The sequence below is a fragment of the Puccinia triticina genome, chromosome 8A, assembly GCF_026914185.1.
Source record: "Puccinia triticina chromosome 8A, complete sequence".
Classification (NCBI taxonomy): Eukaryota; Fungi; Basidiomycota; class Pucciniomycetes; order Pucciniales; family Pucciniaceae; genus Puccinia; species Puccinia triticina.
The window spans coordinates 2,452,656-2,469,540 of NC_070565.1; the positions used below are offsets into that span (position 1 = coordinate 2,452,656).

Consider the following 16,885-nt stretch of genomic DNA (forward strand, 5'->3'; position numbering starts at 1 on the left):
GCAATGAGTAAATTGATCATCAGGAGACACATTGAATACTTGTTGTATGCAGCAAGCTTGTGGAATACTGGGAATGTGTGGGTCACCAAGTGATTCTGGGAGAGGGAAGTTTAAAACTCTTCATTTTCCATACCTCCAGTAATGAAAGAGATGAGCTCATCATGTGTCCTTTGAGGGCCTATTGCAAGTGTGTTATCTTTCCCCAGCAGATTGGCCACAGGCACCTGAACGCTATCAATGGTGATGCAGGCAGTCCCCACAGCGGGCAAATAGCTATTTTTGATTGGCTTGGTCTTGATGCCCTCGCCTTGTTTGATCAACAGGACTCTGAGCCCTTTACTGGTGCGGAAGCGGGTGGAGAAGTAATCCGTGAAGGTGCCATCTGTGATTCATTTCTTGGTCCTGTTGACAATGTAATGCTGACCATCTGCCTTTCTGGTTGCCATGCATTGTAAGCTGGCTAAATCTGAACCCAAAAAGGCTTTGCTGATTGCCGACGGTATGTACTTCTGGCCCAATATTACCTCTGGAATCACTTTTGTCTTCAGCTCCTCCGAGCCGAAGTTCAAAACCAACGGTAACCCAATCACCATCCCACCCAATAACCCATCTGAGAATACTTGGCCTAAGCAGTGGCTTATTTCTTGTATTATGATGAGCTTGTGCTGGGCAGGTTCAATAAACATTTTAGCATGCACCTTCCAAGAAATCACTCAGATGTGATTTGTGGTGAGCTTGGAATAAATGGCTCATAAAGTAGGCAAAAGTTTTGCCTTTGACGGCGGTAGGTAGAGTGGGACTGTGGAGATGTTTGCCGGGCCCGAGTCGCATTGCATTTATATGTTCCTTAGCCATGAGGTCAACCAATTCCTGGCTGACGCGCTTGCCATTGACCTTGTGCTCCCGGGGCTCCGGAGTAATATGTTTATCAAAGATGAGACACATGGCCTTCTGGAATTCGCGATGAATACACTCCAGTCAGACAACAGTGGTGAAATTTGCAGTCGCCTGGGATGTTGAACGCCAATATTTACACACTCAACTTTGTTTGGCCAACAAACGATCCCAATAAACTGTTCCTGATCCAAGGATCCACCGGCAAGCCCATTTACTTCCATCTCAGGGTCCGCAAAGTACATGTCTGTTAGTAGAAAATAAACCCAAGATAACAACACAAAGAAAGGGCAATTTTTTAATTTCTTTCTGAGAGATGGGAAAGGGTAGAAAGACATGTATAAAATAATATATACCATATACCAACCTTAGCCCTACTGGGCTTCTTCCAGGCGCCATCGTCCAAGATAAAGCTAATCTTTCTTGCCAACTCCTCAGCGAAACCCAGCCGGGACTTGCGCAAGGTGACAGCGGTTGCAATGATGATGATGGCAACTATCAGTGCCAGGCCAGCCAGACTGACGAGCAGCTTCCGCTGACGAATCTTCCTGGTCCGCGCTGGCGAGCCGCCAGGGGACGGGTTGTCCTTGGAGCCAAGCCCCTTAGACAGCGGAAGCTGCTCATCAGTCTGGGTGGTCTGGCATTGATAGTCGCAATCATCATCATTGCAACGGTGGTCAGCTTGCGGAAATCTTGGCTTGGCGGCTCTGGCACAGTCAATCCCGCGGATGGTGCGATTGTCACTGCTTCAGGCAATTTGCTCAAACTGTGGGGCGGAATAGGTGACGAAATTACAGTTCAGCTCAACCGTCTGACTTGCTTCACAACTGTGAAGTTTTGGATTTGCTGATTCTTGTTGTTGCATCATTATCTTCCAGACTGATAATGGCACAACCTTTGAGTACAGAAACCCTCTAGGCTACTCTGAGTGTGACTTATTCTTTGACAGCTGGTTCAATTTCTGTTTGCAGAAGGACATTGTTGGGATGGACGGGAGCAAATGTTGCAGTTCAGTCATCATTGTACAGCAGCTTGCAAGAAAATAGCATTGCTTGGTTCTTGTGCTTTGAGCTTGTTTCTTCTGGTGATGAGCAACTGAGCAAGCTCGAAAGTGTCATTTGGCGCAAAGTTTAAGGTAGCCAAGGAGGCAGTGGTCTCAAGGTTGCAATTTTTGGGAGAGGCAGGGTTGGGGTTTGGCTTGGCGTAAGCAGCGACCAGAGAAAGGGTTTCCTGTATGTAGTTAGTGTGGTCAGGGCTGAGCGGGTGTCTAGACAACGGTCGAACTGGCTGAGTGAGGTTGGCAAGTGCAAGGAGGAGTTGGTGTGTATAGATTCTCTATAAAATGGAGGCACTATTGAGCTGTTGATCCCCAGGCTGCCCCCCGCGCTGTAATTCCAGCCGGGGGTCAGTCTCAACCCCGTCCGCTGTTGCACTTGCACAGTCTGAGGGGCAATATTCGTTGGCCCCCCTTTGCATAATGCCTTTACTGCGCGCGCTGGGGGTCATCCACCCACCTTTTTTAGCCCTGCTAGACAGGAATGGAAGGTGGGCCCAGGTGCATTAGCTTAATGATGCTAGCGGGCTGAGTATAGTTTTTTTTCTTGTGTCTGAGTGACTTGTAATTATACCAGAATGTTTTTTGTGGATTTTAGATTTTGTAAAGGGGAAACCCTTGATCTTTTTGTAATTTTGTATATTTCTAGGGGGAACCCTTGATCTTTCATTCTATGTTTCACTGAATTTAATATACTTGGATTTAGTTTATCTTTCATGCTATGTTAGTCTGAAATGAATCCTCCAACACCCCTCCTCCAACTTAAAAGGTTGTCCTCAACCTCTTGAGAGAAAAGTAAGTGTTTGTAAGAGAAAAAGGTAAGCTTTTTTTTCTTTTGAGAGATAATTTTTATGAAGAACAGAGATGCAGGAAATAAATGAGTGTGATTCTTGAAAGATTGACCTGGGTAACCAAAAAGTGAGCAGAGAAAGCTGGGGAGAGATTTGTTTTTTATTTATTTTATTTTATTTTTATGGACCTACTTCGCACAGCAGAGAAAAACTCTTTGCACACAGAATCAAACACTACCTGACGTCAGGCCCGCTGGGTGCGCAAGCCGAAAAATACTTTGCGCACAGAAAAAAAGGATTGGCATTTTCGGATTTATTTCTTGACCAAAATTAAGAGGGGGTTTTTCTTGCCTCCCCTGACAATGTTTCATAATTTTAGGGCCACCCTTATGATGCCAAAATAAATCCCAAACATTAATTCCAGAAAATAGTGGATGAACCCCCGTCGAGGACTTGATTGGCATATTCCCCTGCCCAACGGTCAGTCGCCGGGGGACAGGAAGCACCCGCAAGCAGCACAAGACCACTTTGCCTAGAGGACACCGCCAGGAATACAAACACCCAATCTCAGCAACTCCACCTGATCTCAGCAACTCAGCAACACGAAACAACATGATTGATCTCCAGGAAGCAGCAGCCACCCCCTTAGATACATTGAACGTCAAAAAATCCGTGTCAGATGAGGTTGAAGTTACACCCAATAATCCTCAAGAATTCCCTCCGATTCCTCCACCTCCAGAAGCCACCTACCGATCCAAGGAAGAATGCTTTCAAAGCATCCAAAAATGGGCTCTTGAGCACAGATTTGCCATCACAACCGCCAGCTCCTACAAAGTCAAAAACGGAATATGTGTTAAATATCAGTGTGACAAATCTGGCGCTTATCGACCGCATTGGAAGCCTGTTGAGCCCCCTGACAAGTCTGGAAACTTACTATCACGCCTCCTGAAGATTCCAAAGAGCCCAACCTTCTCAACAAGTCCAAAGAGTCTGAGGATCTATCCAATACAACTGAAGATACCGCAAAGAAACTCCAAATGAACAATGCCAATCAATCTCGAAAAGCTGATTGCCCGTTTTGGCTTCTTTTAAGGTGCAATCTAGACACCAACGAGTGTTTCTTAGTTGTCAAAAACGCCAATTACCTCTTGTGATTGTAGATGTAGACTAGCTTGTCTTAATCTTGATTCTCTTGCGTGGGAGGTATCTTATTCCATAAATACAGTTTCATTCTATGTTCAACCAACTCTGCTTGTATTTATCTTAGTAGGAGTGAAATACACTGGAGAATGAACATCACAAAAGATTGAGACTGGAAGTGATCACTATCTGATGATACTGCTCATCAAGATCAGTGTTAAATCCCTTTGATGACCCAAACGAACCCGGTCATCAAGGGGAGCATGTGCTGCTCTCGGTGGCCAGAAAAGTGCATCCATCGAGAGGATTACATACTCCCCTTGGTGACCTAATTGCTCCGGTTGTTGAGAGGAGTGAACACTCCCCTCAATAATTGGAAAGGACCCGGTCATCAAGGGAAGCATGTGCTCCTCTCGATTACCCAAAAGGATCCGGTCATTGAGGGAAGCATGTGCTCCTCTTGATGACCGGAAAGGACTGGTCATTGGGGGAAGCCTGTGATCCTCTCAATGACCAGAAAGAGTGGCCATCAACGGAAGTATAACCCGCCCAATGACTGGTAATTTGCGCTACATGTAGGTGCAGGCCGGTGTAATTTGGGTAGTGTGTAACTCCGCTTGATGGCCTGTGCCGCTGCCAGCCATCAGCACGGCGGCTGGGTTATGTACATAGCCGGAGCTGCTGCCCCTTGAACTTTCTTTTTGAGGGGCGGTTACCCAACTGCTTAGTTTTTGGCGTGTGATAACACTACCAAGATGGATGAATTTGCGATTTTGTATATTGATCAATATAGTGTATATTGATTGATTTATATTGATCAATTTTTTTTATTATTATTATTCCTCTTGATACCTTTGTCTGTTTTCCATGTCTCCTTGATACTATTCTATAATCTCTCTCCTTCTGCCTGTGTTAGCTTCAAGCCACAGGAATCTTTTTTTTTTTTTTGCCTGATAACATTCATAAATTTCTACATATACCATTCAATTCTTCCTGAAAAAAAGACGTTGCAAGTTTTAGGATTAATCCATGGTAGCTAAGGGGTCTCAAATTTGTTTTCTTATTTTTTTTCAATTCAACAATTGATGTTATCAAAAGTCTCCAAATCTACTTTTTTCCAAAAAAGGAAAAGCATTGACCCCTGACCTCTCTCATGATACCATCCTGCACACATTTTTGTGTTTGTTGAACTTTCTGAAGATATTGCACATCATACTTGAAGTGCTATATGCATAGAAGGCCTTTTTGAAATTAGTTTACCATGGTTTAACATGTTTTTGTCAGGTTCTTTTTTTTATCTACTTTTGTTATCAACCACAGATTAATGAGGAATATTTCCACATAAAATTTTATCCAAAATTTTTTTTTGCATAGAAAACCCAGAAATATTTTAAAATATAATTTATTTGGGGTCACATCCATTATGCAGCAGCAACAATGTGATCAGTTCCCAAATATGACTAATTTGGTAGTTTCTGGCTCTTTCTGCCATTATCTCAACAGAGCCTGGGAGTTCTTCCATCATATTGGTATCAAAATGATCAATAGCCCCCAAGGATTCATTGTGTACCTTAAATTACCACATAAACCCCAAATGTAGCAGCTACAATCTGATCAGTTGCCAAATGTCACTAATTTGGTAGTTTCTTGGTGTTTCTGCCGCTATATCTCAAAGCAGCCTAGGAGTTCTTCCATGATATTGGTATCAAAATGTTCAATAACCCCCAGGGATTCATTGTGTACCTTAAATGACCACAAAACACCCAAATGTAGCCCCTACGACCTGATCAGTTGCCAAATATCACTGATTTGGTAGTTTCAACAAAGGGTAGTTACGTTACGTTGCGTTATCCGCGCAATTTTGGTAATGTAACTACCCCCATTATCCGGGGCCCCCCGTTACTTTACTAGTAACCAGGTCATTTCAGGCCCCGCGCGTAACGTAACGGGCCTCATTTTTGAGGCCTGTTATCGCGTTATCCCTTGGATAACGCAATAACGGACCATTTAAGGCTTTTTAGCCTCATTTTTTGCCTGTTTTCAAGGGCTCTGCGCGCCCGGATAACGCAAAAATCATAAAAAAACCGGCTCAACGTGTTGCAATAACGTAATCGCACTGCCGTTATGCCTAACGCGTAGATAACGACAAAAATTTTGTTACGTTACCGTTATCTACGCGTTACGCGTAGCGTAACTACCCTTCGTTGGTAGTTTCTTGGTGTTGCTGCCACTATATCTCAACACAGCCTGGGAATTATTCCATGATATTGGTATTGAAATGGTCAATAGCCCCCAAGGATTCATTGTGTACCTTAAATGACCACAAAACCCCCTAATGTAGCACCTACAATCTGATCAGTTGCCAAATATCACTAATTTGGTAGTTTCTTGCTGTTTCTGCCAGTATATCTCAACACAGCCTGGGAGGTCTTCCATGATATTGGTATAAAAATGATCAATAGCCCCCAAGGATTCATTGTGTACCTTAAATGACCACATAACCCCCTAATGTAGCCCCTACAATCTGATCAGTTGCCAAATATTACTGATTTGGTAGTTTCTTTGTGTTTCTGCCACTATATCTCAAAACAGCCGGGGATTTCTTCCATGATATTGGTATCATAACAATCAATAGCCAACAAGGATTCATTGTGCACCTTAAATGACCACAAAACCCCCAGATGTAGCCTCTACGACCTGATCAGTTGCCGAATATCACTAATTTGGTAGTTTCTTGGTGTTTCTGCCACTATATCTCAACACAGCCTGGGAGTTCTTCCATTATATTGGTGTCAAAATGATCAATGGCCCCCAAGGATTCATTGTGTTTCTTAAATTACCACATAACCCCCAAATGTAGCAGCTACAATCTGATCAGTTGCCAAATCTGACTAATTTGGTAGTTTCTTTGTGTTTCTGCCACTATATCTCAAAGCAGCCTGGGAGTTCTTCCATGATATTGGTACCAAAATGATCAAATGCCCCTGAAGATTCATTGTGTACCTTGAATGACCACAAAACCCCTAAATGTAGCAGCCACAATGTGATCAGTTGCCAAATATCACTAATTTGGTAGTTTCTTGGTGTGATCACAGTGTGGCTGCTACATTTGGGGTTTTTGTGGTCATTCAAGTTACTGAATGAATCTTTGAGGGAGTTTGATTGTTTTGGTACCAATATAATGGAAAAACTCCCACGCTGCGCTGAGATATAGTGGCAGAAACACCAAGAAACTACCAAATTAGTGATATTTGGCAACCGATCACATTGTAGCTGCTACATTTGGGGGTTTTGTGGTCATTCAAGGTACACAATGAATCTTCAGGGGCATGTGATCATTTTGGTACCAATATCATGGAAGAACTGCCATGCTGCACTGAGACATGGTGGCAGAAACACCAAGATACTACCAAGTTAGTGATATTTGGCAACCAATCACATTGTGGCTGCTACATTTGGGGGTTTTGTGGTCTTTCAAGGTACACAATGAATCTTTGAGGGCATTTGATCATTTTGGTACCAATATCAGTGAAGAACTCCCATGCTGCGCTGAGATTTAGTGGCAGAAACACCAGTAAACTACCAAATTAGTGATATTTGGCAACTGATCACATTGTGGCTGCTACATTTGGGGGTCTTGCGATCATTGAAGGTAATCAATGAATCTTTGAGGGAGTTGGATTGTTTTGGTACCAATACAATGGAAAAACTCCCACGCTGCGCTGAGATATAGTGGCAGAAACACCAAGAAACTACCAAATTAGTGATATTTGGCAACCAATCACATTGTAGCTGCTACATTTGGGAGTTTTGTGGTCATTCAAGGTACAAAATGAATCTTCAGGGGCACTTGATCATTTTGGTTCCAATATCATGGAAGAACTCCCATGCTGCGCTGAGATATAGTGGCAGAAACACCAAGAAACTACCAAATTAGTGATATTTTGCAACTGATCACATTGTGGCTGCTACTTTTGGGGGTTTTGTGGTCTTTCAAGGTACACAATGAATCTATGAGGGCATTTGATGATTTTGGTACCAATATCATGGAAGAACTCCCATGCTGCGCTGAGATATAGTGGCAGAAACACCAAGAAACTATCAAATTAGTGATATTTGGCAACTGATCACACTGTGTCTGCTACATTTAGGGGTTTTGTGGTCATCCAAGGTACTCAATGAATCTTTTTGGGCTTTTGTTCATTTTTGTACCAATATAATGGCAGAACTCCCATGCTGCACTGGAATATAGTGGCAGAAACTCCAAGAAACTACCAAATTAGTGATATTGGCAACTGATCACATTGTGGCTGCTACATTTGGGGGTTTTGTGGTCTTTCAAGGTACTCAATGAATCTTTGTGGGCGTTTGAACATTTTGGTACCAATGTGATTGGAGAAATCCCACACCGCGCTGAGATATAGTGGCAGAAACACCAAGAAACTACCAAATTAGTGATATTTGGCAACTGATCACATTGTGGCTGCTACATTTGGGGGTTTCGTGATCATTGAAGGTAAACAATGAATCTTTGAGGGAGTTTGATTGTTTTGGTACCAATATAATGGAAGAACCCCCACGCTGCGCTGAGATATAGTGGCAGAAACACCATGAAACTACCAAATTAGTGATATTTGGCAACCAATCGCAATGTAGCTGCTACTTTGGGAGTTTTGTGGTCATTCAAGGTACTCAATGAATCTTTGAGGGCATTTGATCATCTTGGTACCATTATAATGGAAGAACTCCCACGCTGCGCTGAGATATAGTGGCAGAAACACCAAGAAACTACCAAATTAGTGATATTTGGCAACTGATCACATTGTGGCTGTTACATTTGGGGGTTTTGTGGTCATTCAAGGTACACAATGAATCTTCAGGGGCATGTGATCATTTTGGTACCAATATCATGGAAGAACTCCCATGCTGCGCTGAGATATAGTGGCAGAAACACCCAGAAACTACCAAATTAGTGATACTTGGCAACTGATCAGATTGTAGGGGCTATATTAGGGGGTTCTGTGGTCATTTAAGGTACACAATGAATCCTTGGGGACTATTGATCATTTTGAAACCAATATCACGGAAGAACTCCCAGGCTGTGTTGAGATATAGTGGCAGAAACACCAAGAAACTACCAAATTAGTGATATTTGGCAACCGATGTGGTGCTCCATTCCACACCATAAGTAGTATTTTACTGTCTTCTTTTACATATATTCATCATGACACTGCCTATTACCCAACACCCCTTCACAAATACCCCATTATTATTACATATTCAGATTCTACGCCTGATTTCCCCTATAGTCACCCATACATAGTACCCCTTTATCTTTAATGGTTCAATAGTTATAAAGGATATAAGATTTACAGAAAACCTACAGTCTTCATTAGTTACAACACTCATTTCATTAGTAACTGACTTAAATCATTACAGTACTTTCCTCTTACAGTTATTTTCTCACATATTAAACCCTTTACAGACATTACTCATTATGTACTCTCCCTATTTGTACACATTGCATCATTGGATCTGTGCTCACCTCTTTCAGTAGTGCTCATCATTACAAGCTGTTACTATGTTCACATCACCTTCCCCATTTGTACAGTCTTTCTTCCCATAGCCAGAATTCCCATGTCTGTGCTCATCCTTGTACCCCCCCTGTGGTTTCTTTCACTTATAAACTCCCCTCAGCCGCTGTACTTCCCCCTCATGCTGGTTTATTTTGGATTATCCCCCCCCATAGTATAGCTCTCATCACTTGCACACTTTGCTCTCAACCTCTCTTCCTTTGCACATTTTGCTCACAACCCTCATTTCCACTCACCTCATCCTCAAGCTTGTGGTATTCCAACTAGACATTGATTGATATACATAAACCCCTTATTCTAGACCTCACTAAGGATTAGTAGAACTCAAGCCACACCCTTTTCTTTCTTCTTTTTCTTAGTGTAACTCTCACCAACTCCAGCATTAGATAGGAGGGCAGCCTCAACAGCACCCTTAGCTTCAACCTACATTATCACTAGTGTAGTTGTCTATTTCCCCTCCAAGCTCTTTTCTGTTTGTTCAGTAGTTCCATACCGATCAGATTGTAGCAGCTACATTTGGGGATTTTGTGGTCATTCAAGGTACACAATGAATCTATGGGGGCTTTCAAACATTTTGGTACCAATTTCATGGAAAAATTCCCAGGCTGTGTAGAGATACAGTTTCAGAAATACCAAGAAACTAACAAAGTAGTGAGATTTGGCAACTGATCAGATTGTAGCTGCTGCATAGTGGATGTGACCCCAAATACATTATTTCTGGGTTTCATATGCACAAAAATTGTCCAATGAAATTTTATGTGGAAATATTCCTCATTAATCCAAGTTTATTAAAGACAGCCAATCACAGAAATCAAGATCAAGAGTTCCTCCTACAACTCACCAAAATACAAAATGGCAAGACTGGGAAAGAAACAACACAACCAGCCCATCATCCTTCCCTGGCTAGCAGGGTCAAAAATAGTGGGCAGATGACCCCCAGCGCGCCGCAGGGGCATTATGCAAAGGGTGGCCAACGAATATAACCCCCCAAACTGGGCAAATGCAACAGCGGAGGGGTGAGCCAAACCTCCAGCTGGAAGTGCAGCGCAGCGGTTTGACTGAGGAACAAATCAACCTGCTAGGAGCCTGCTTTTTATACTCAACACCCCTTGCCTCATTTTGTGAACACCAGCCTCGCCCAATGGTTGTCAAGCCACTAATCACCATCACCACGAGACCGCCAGGTAAGTTGCAAGCCCAGCGCCATAGTCCCTGCCACGCCCCTGGCCATAACAGCCTGCGCCTTGCCTCACTGAATCTAAAAACCTGCCCATACTACAGGTGAAAATACAATCCATCATTCTGTATCTCATTGCTGTTGCTAGGACAACTCACACAAGCCCACTGGCCCCCTTCAAATCCCGGCGTACAACATTCAACGCCACTAACCAAACAGACTAGGTGAGGCTGCTCAAACTCCAACAACTGCTATTCAGCCGCCGTGGTTAACATCATGTTGTAAACAGTAAAACTCGGCCACAGCACCTGGCAGTGTGGTGCTCCCACCTTCTTGCCAGCCTCAGAGCAAAAAACGACAGTCTACTCTCCCATCTCATTGGTCCGGTTGCCCGGACAAGTGGCCGCAGTTCTTGGACCAGCAAGTCTCCGGGATCGACCAGTTCCAACCGCTCCTCAGCAATCTCCAAAACCGACGGGACTTGTTCGCGCTCGTTTTTGCGATTGGCTGCCTGGCAGTTGGTCTCTCCCACGCGACTTGATAAAGTCACTCAAGGATGAGCTGGTACACATTTTCTGGAAGCTGATGAAGTTCCCTGTTGTCGCCCTCATCAAGGAGCTCTTTTGTTTCCCGATAGAGCCTGGCATTGTCAATCATTTCCAACCCCAAATTACCGGACGAATCGGGTAAGTAAGTCAACGGTCTTGAACTGGCCATCCTTTCAACCTCCAAGCTTGTACGTGCTGATTCATTGCAGCACAATTTTGGCTACCTGCCTGTTTAACTCATTGATGATAGCGGGGCTCAAGAGTTGGATCATGTCATTTGAATTGAGCTTATCAATCAATCGCCAGGGCAACATGAAGCTTGGCTCCATGCCCACATCGCCGATCCCACTGCGCATCAGCCCATCTAGGTCCATCCAACCCAATCTCCCTATGGGCGCGAGCACATCTTGATACTGTTTATCTTCCTGGATTCACTCTACCCATGCTTTGGCAGAAATTCATCAAACATTGTCAAATGAGTCTTGATTTGAAACACAAGTCATGTCAACATGAGCACGACCAGAAGACGCTCTTGTTCAGTGCTTGGAACAACCAACAGGGATACATTTTGAGTACAAGGTCCGACTGGGTCTGATCAAAAACACCAAGCAGCCCACCTATCAAGACGTTACTGAGGTCCTTGATGGCCCCAAAGCATCTGCACAACAGGTGATCCATATTGGACCTGAATTGGACCGGACCAGTTGAGGTGAAGTCAGCTTGACCCAGAATTTATCATCCCAAGAGCTTAGCCAAGCCAAGCGAGATCAGATCCTAGAGTTTGGTCAATTTTCTCAAATTCTTGCCAAGCAACAAGTGAATGGCATCTGTGAATCAAGTGACCATGAAGTCAGATCCAATGGTCACACCCAGTTTGGGGATTCCTCCAGCCCTGTGTATTGCTGTTGGTAATCAGTCATTCTCCATCAGTCTACCCAATCCATTCACAGATTTCAAGAGTCATTCCTGGGCAATAAGTAGTCCCGTATTCTTGTGAGTGAGATGATGATTATGGCCGGAAGACTTGCGGGTTGTTTTTATGTTGATTTGGGTGCGTTGAACCACCTTCCAAAGTTGCAATCCCAACCGTTGCCAGACCTATGGGGCTCAACTCAGAACAAGGAGATCTACAAGGAGCTACAAAAATCATCAAACCCCCTGTTGGGCCTAATCAGCCTGTTTGATTTCCAGAAGTCCAGAAACATGTTCATGTCTGCCATGAATGGCTTGGAGCCAAAGGACCACTTCCCACTGAGGATCAATGACCAATTTGGATGGCACTGCCAGCACATTTGGCGGGGTTCAAGTCATCCTTGTTTAACTGGGATGCACTCAACCAATTTAAAATGGGTTGATCTCAACCACTGAAATATAAGCCCAAGGGGGGTACCTTGGATTTACATTTCATCAGTTGAGATAAACCAAGTTTAACTTGGTTGAGTGTATCCCAGTTTAACTGGGATAACCTCAACCCAGCCAATTTTGCTGGTAGTGTGGATGTTGTGATTTGGCTGTGATCTTCTTGGAAGATCTCACCAACAGGTTATCATACAACTACCCATAACAAAAGGATTTATTGCATTGGCCCATTGATGTCAGTCCTTCCTTGTATAACTTCCTTGGTTCAAAAAAACACAAAATTGACGATGATTTCTCTCTGTTTTTCTGCATGCAGCCAAAGGTCATACTAACCAGTATTTCCTGAGTGTGCCTTTACAATTGTCTTTCATGTAAAGTTTAATTATTTTCCCATTTATTTATCACCCCAGCTATCTGAATTGTGCCCATCTTGCATGATTAACTGTGGCTTTTTTCAGATAGTATGGCTTCCTCAGAAAGTGAAACAAAGCTGCCAAGGTTGTTTCAATGGCTTTCAGGAAGGTTGAAATCAAAAAGAATCAGAATCTGGTTCTGAATATTTGCAGTGGACCAAGAGCACTACATTGAAATGAAGGAAGTGGGCTATTTGGGTTTTTGTGGAGATGCTGCCAAATAACTCAAGCAACAATGACCATTTGATTTCTGTCAACCAAGAAGCTCATCAGCAGTTCCTTCTTATATCTTCTCATCAAAAACTAAACAAAGCAGGCAATTGATGGATTGAGACAAAGCTGTGACATTCATGATTCAAATAAACAGTAAATGCCTTTTTTGTGAGAGAGAATAATACAAAGGAATGGAAAGTGGTGGGTCTTAAGTAACAGAGAGGCAGACAAAATTTGAGTACTGATGAAACTGAAGATTTGGGGTTGTAGATCTGATGGGCAGTTTTCTCTATTGGAGTTATAGTCATTAATGGGAATTTACTTATGTGACAATATCAAGAGGGATTTTTGTAATGTAACTTCTGACCGCTAGCAGAAAATTTCTTATTGTTATCTGGTGAAATCAGCCTTTGTACATTTAGATAATGTAAAATAAGGGGCTACCCCCTAATACCATGAAAAATAACTCAGATAATGTGCTAAACACGTTATCTGTTGTACTAATGCTGCAAAATGGGCAAAAACCTTGCAGTAGTGCACATCAGCAAGTAATAATGATAAATCATTCCAATTTATCAATTATGGTGTTCAAAGTTGGTTTGCATAATTTTATGCATGCATAAATCATAAAATCATAAAATCTTTTTTGCAGGGGATATGACTGTCTGATTATGTAATACAAAATTTCCTCACCAAAATATTTTTATGATTTTATGATTTATGCATGCATAAAATTACAGACTTACTTCACGCACTGCGAAAAGCTCTTCGCGCACTGTGCAGTGCGCGAAGTTTGCAAACACTTCGCGCACTGCGCATGAAGGGCGCAACTTTTTCAAATTATTTTTTGACCAATCAATAGACAAGCTTATTATTGTCCTCTGTGAATTTATTTGGAGTTTTTTGAAGCTTCCTTGTATGCTTAAAAATCCCACCAATAAAAAAAACAAGTACAGCCATTTGGGGACCTGGAATTCATATTCCCACAGGCCAAAAAATCCAATTAATTTATTGAATCATATTAAACATGTATTTAAAAGTTTTAGAACTTTTTGGCCACTTTGTACAAGGACAAGGCTTTCAAAAACCAGTAACTGTTTCTCAAGATATGCCAAAATGCACCAGTAAGTGGTGAACTTTCCTAATTTTTGAAAGCCTTATTCTTGCACAAAGTGGCCAAAAAATTCTAAAAAGCTTGAATTCATATGTATCATTATTCACTAAATTATTTGGATTTTTTGACTGGTGGGAATATGAATTCCAGGTCCCCAAATGGCTGTACTTGTTTTTTTTATTGGTGGGATTTTTAAGCATACAAGGAAGCTTCAAAAAACTCCAAATAAATTCACAGAGGACAGTAATAGGCTTTTCTATTGATTGGTCAAAAAATAATTTGAAAAAGTTGCGCCCTTCACGCGCAGTGCACGAAGTGTTTGCAAACTTCGCGCACTGCACAGTGCGCGAAGAGCTTTTCGCAGTGCGCGAAGTAAGTCCGTAAAATTATGCAAACCAACTTTGAACACCATAAATGTTTCAAAAAAATTCTCATAAACACCTTAAAATGTGTCCTAAAGTTTTATAAATTTCAATTTTGAACCCCTATTATCTCCATATTATCCCCCCCCCAAATTATGGAGGATAGAATATAACATGTAAGGGAATAGGAAAGGGAGGAAAAAAAACAACAGAAGAATTTTTGAAGTTAGTGTGTAACAGTAACAGCACCAATTCCATTGCATTTTTGTTATATTGTTGTTACTGGTAACATAATTCCAATTGCTGCTCTTAATCTAGAGAAAAATGCTAAAACTTACTGGTTTGTGATAATTGATTGAGATCAAGTTTTCACTAGCAAATTTTAGGCCAAGGGAAGTCATCCACTATCACTTAAATGGAATGATTTAGAACTGGGGTTTTTACCTTGTTTGCTGGTGAGTGCTGAGGTGGGATACTTTCAATGGAATCTGCAGCAGCGCAGCCGCCCTGGCCTCTAGTCTGTGGTTGATAACAAAAGTAGATAAAAAAAAGAACCTGACAAAAATATGCTAAACCATGGTAAACTAATTGCAAAAAGGCCTCCTATGCATGTAGCACTTCAAGCATGATATGCAATATCTTCAGCAAGTTCAACCAACCAAATTAAAAATGTGTGCAGGATGGTATCATGAGAGAGGTCAGGGGTCAATGTTTTTCCTTTTTTGAAAAAAAAAGTTGATTTGCAGACTTCTGATAACAGATCAATTGTTGAAGTAAAAAAAAAGAAAAATTGAGACCCCTCAGCCACCCTGGATTAATCCTGAAACTTGCAATGTCTTTTTTTCAGGAAGAATTGAATGGTTTATGCAGAAATTTATGAATGTTATCAGGCAGAAAAAAAAGATTCCTGTGGCTTGAAGCTAACAGAAGGTAAAGGAGAGAGATTATAGAATAGTATTAAGGAGACATGGAAAACAGAAAAAGGTATCAAGAAGAATAATAAAAAAAAAAATTGATCAATATAAATTGATCAATATACACTATGTTGATCAATATACGACATTGCAAATTCATCAATCTTGGTAGTGTAAGTCCCCGGGGGTGGGTTTTTGGGGTAGTGGGAGCCTATTTTTGGAATTAATATGATATTTTTTTTGTGTCATGAGGACAGCTCCAAAAACTCCAACATTTTTTGGAAGGGGCAAGTAATATCCCTTCTTTTGATCTATCAAAAAAAAAAAAAAAAAAAAAAAAAAAAAAACGCCTCCTTTTTTTGGGGGAAGTCGCTGTGAGCAAAGTATTTTTTGGCTTGCGCGCACAGCAGGCCTGACGTTGGGTAGTGGTTGATTCTGTGCGCAAAGAGTTTTTCTCTCACCACCCCAAGAAGGATGGCAATGAGTGCACATTGCCATGCTCTAACATTCCTCTAAAACAACTCTTAATTGTATCTTAATTCCCTCAAAGAGACCTCTTACTTTCCTCAAACAACCCTCTTAATTTCCTCAAACACCCGGCACCACCCCCAAAAATGAAGGAAATGTGTGCTTATTGCCATGCTCTAAAGCTTTTGTTACTTGAATCATTCCAATTTAGAGCCAGGGTTCTCAGTAAGGACTTTGGATGATTGTCCAAAACCACTTCCAGGATGTATGTGCAATATGAGTATGGAGGGATGGGATCAGTTAACCAAGTAACAACAAGCTCAAATCTCAGTTAAATGATTGTATCACAAGGTTATACTTGGTGGTAATACCAGGCAAGACCTATGTAATAGCAATGTATTGATCATGGCAATGTGTGCACATTGCCATCCTTTTTGGGGTGGTGTCTGCTGCACGAAGTAGGTCCGTATTTTTAAATGAGTGAATATTTTGCTTTAAGGAAATTGGACTCCTCCCCCTTTTTGCAAAGAATAACTAATGATTGTGTTGTGTGAACAGTTTAGTTTCCTGCCCAGGAGATAGATCAAAGTTGGAATTGTTGGCCAGCTCATCATCAGAGTCTTCAGGTGGGTTATCTTCCAAGTTTTCCTCTTGCTCTGATGAATCTGGTTGATCTGGATCTTTGTCTTGTCAAATTTCTTCAAGTTCTGGTCTGCAAGGATGAAACTGTTTGATATGGGAAGCTGCGTAAGCCCTTTCAAGTTCCACACCATCCAATTCCTCCGATATATAAGATCATTTTGGTAATTATTTGGTAATTCTAAATGGCCCATTCCATTGGTTT

At 41.9% G+C, this 16,885-nt stretch overlaps 1 protein-coding gene across 1 annotated transcript in view; it reads right to left on the bottom strand.

Annotated features, from left to right (window-relative positions):
- Positions 1-687: 687 nt before the first annotated feature.
- Positions 688-16,885, bottom strand: part of PtA15_8A224 (uncharacterized protein) — a gene marked incomplete at both ends in the record, with an annotated part of 78,470 nt that continues 62,272 nt past the window's right edge. The window contains 3 exons of the mRNA XM_053171631.1: positions 688-951; positions 1,044-1,141; positions 1,258-1,601. Coding sequence (XP_053022875.1) covers positions 688-951; positions 1,044-1,141; positions 1,258-1,601 — 706 coding nt within the window. The remainder of the gene's footprint in view (positions 952-1,043; positions 1,142-1,257; positions 1,602-16,885) is intronic.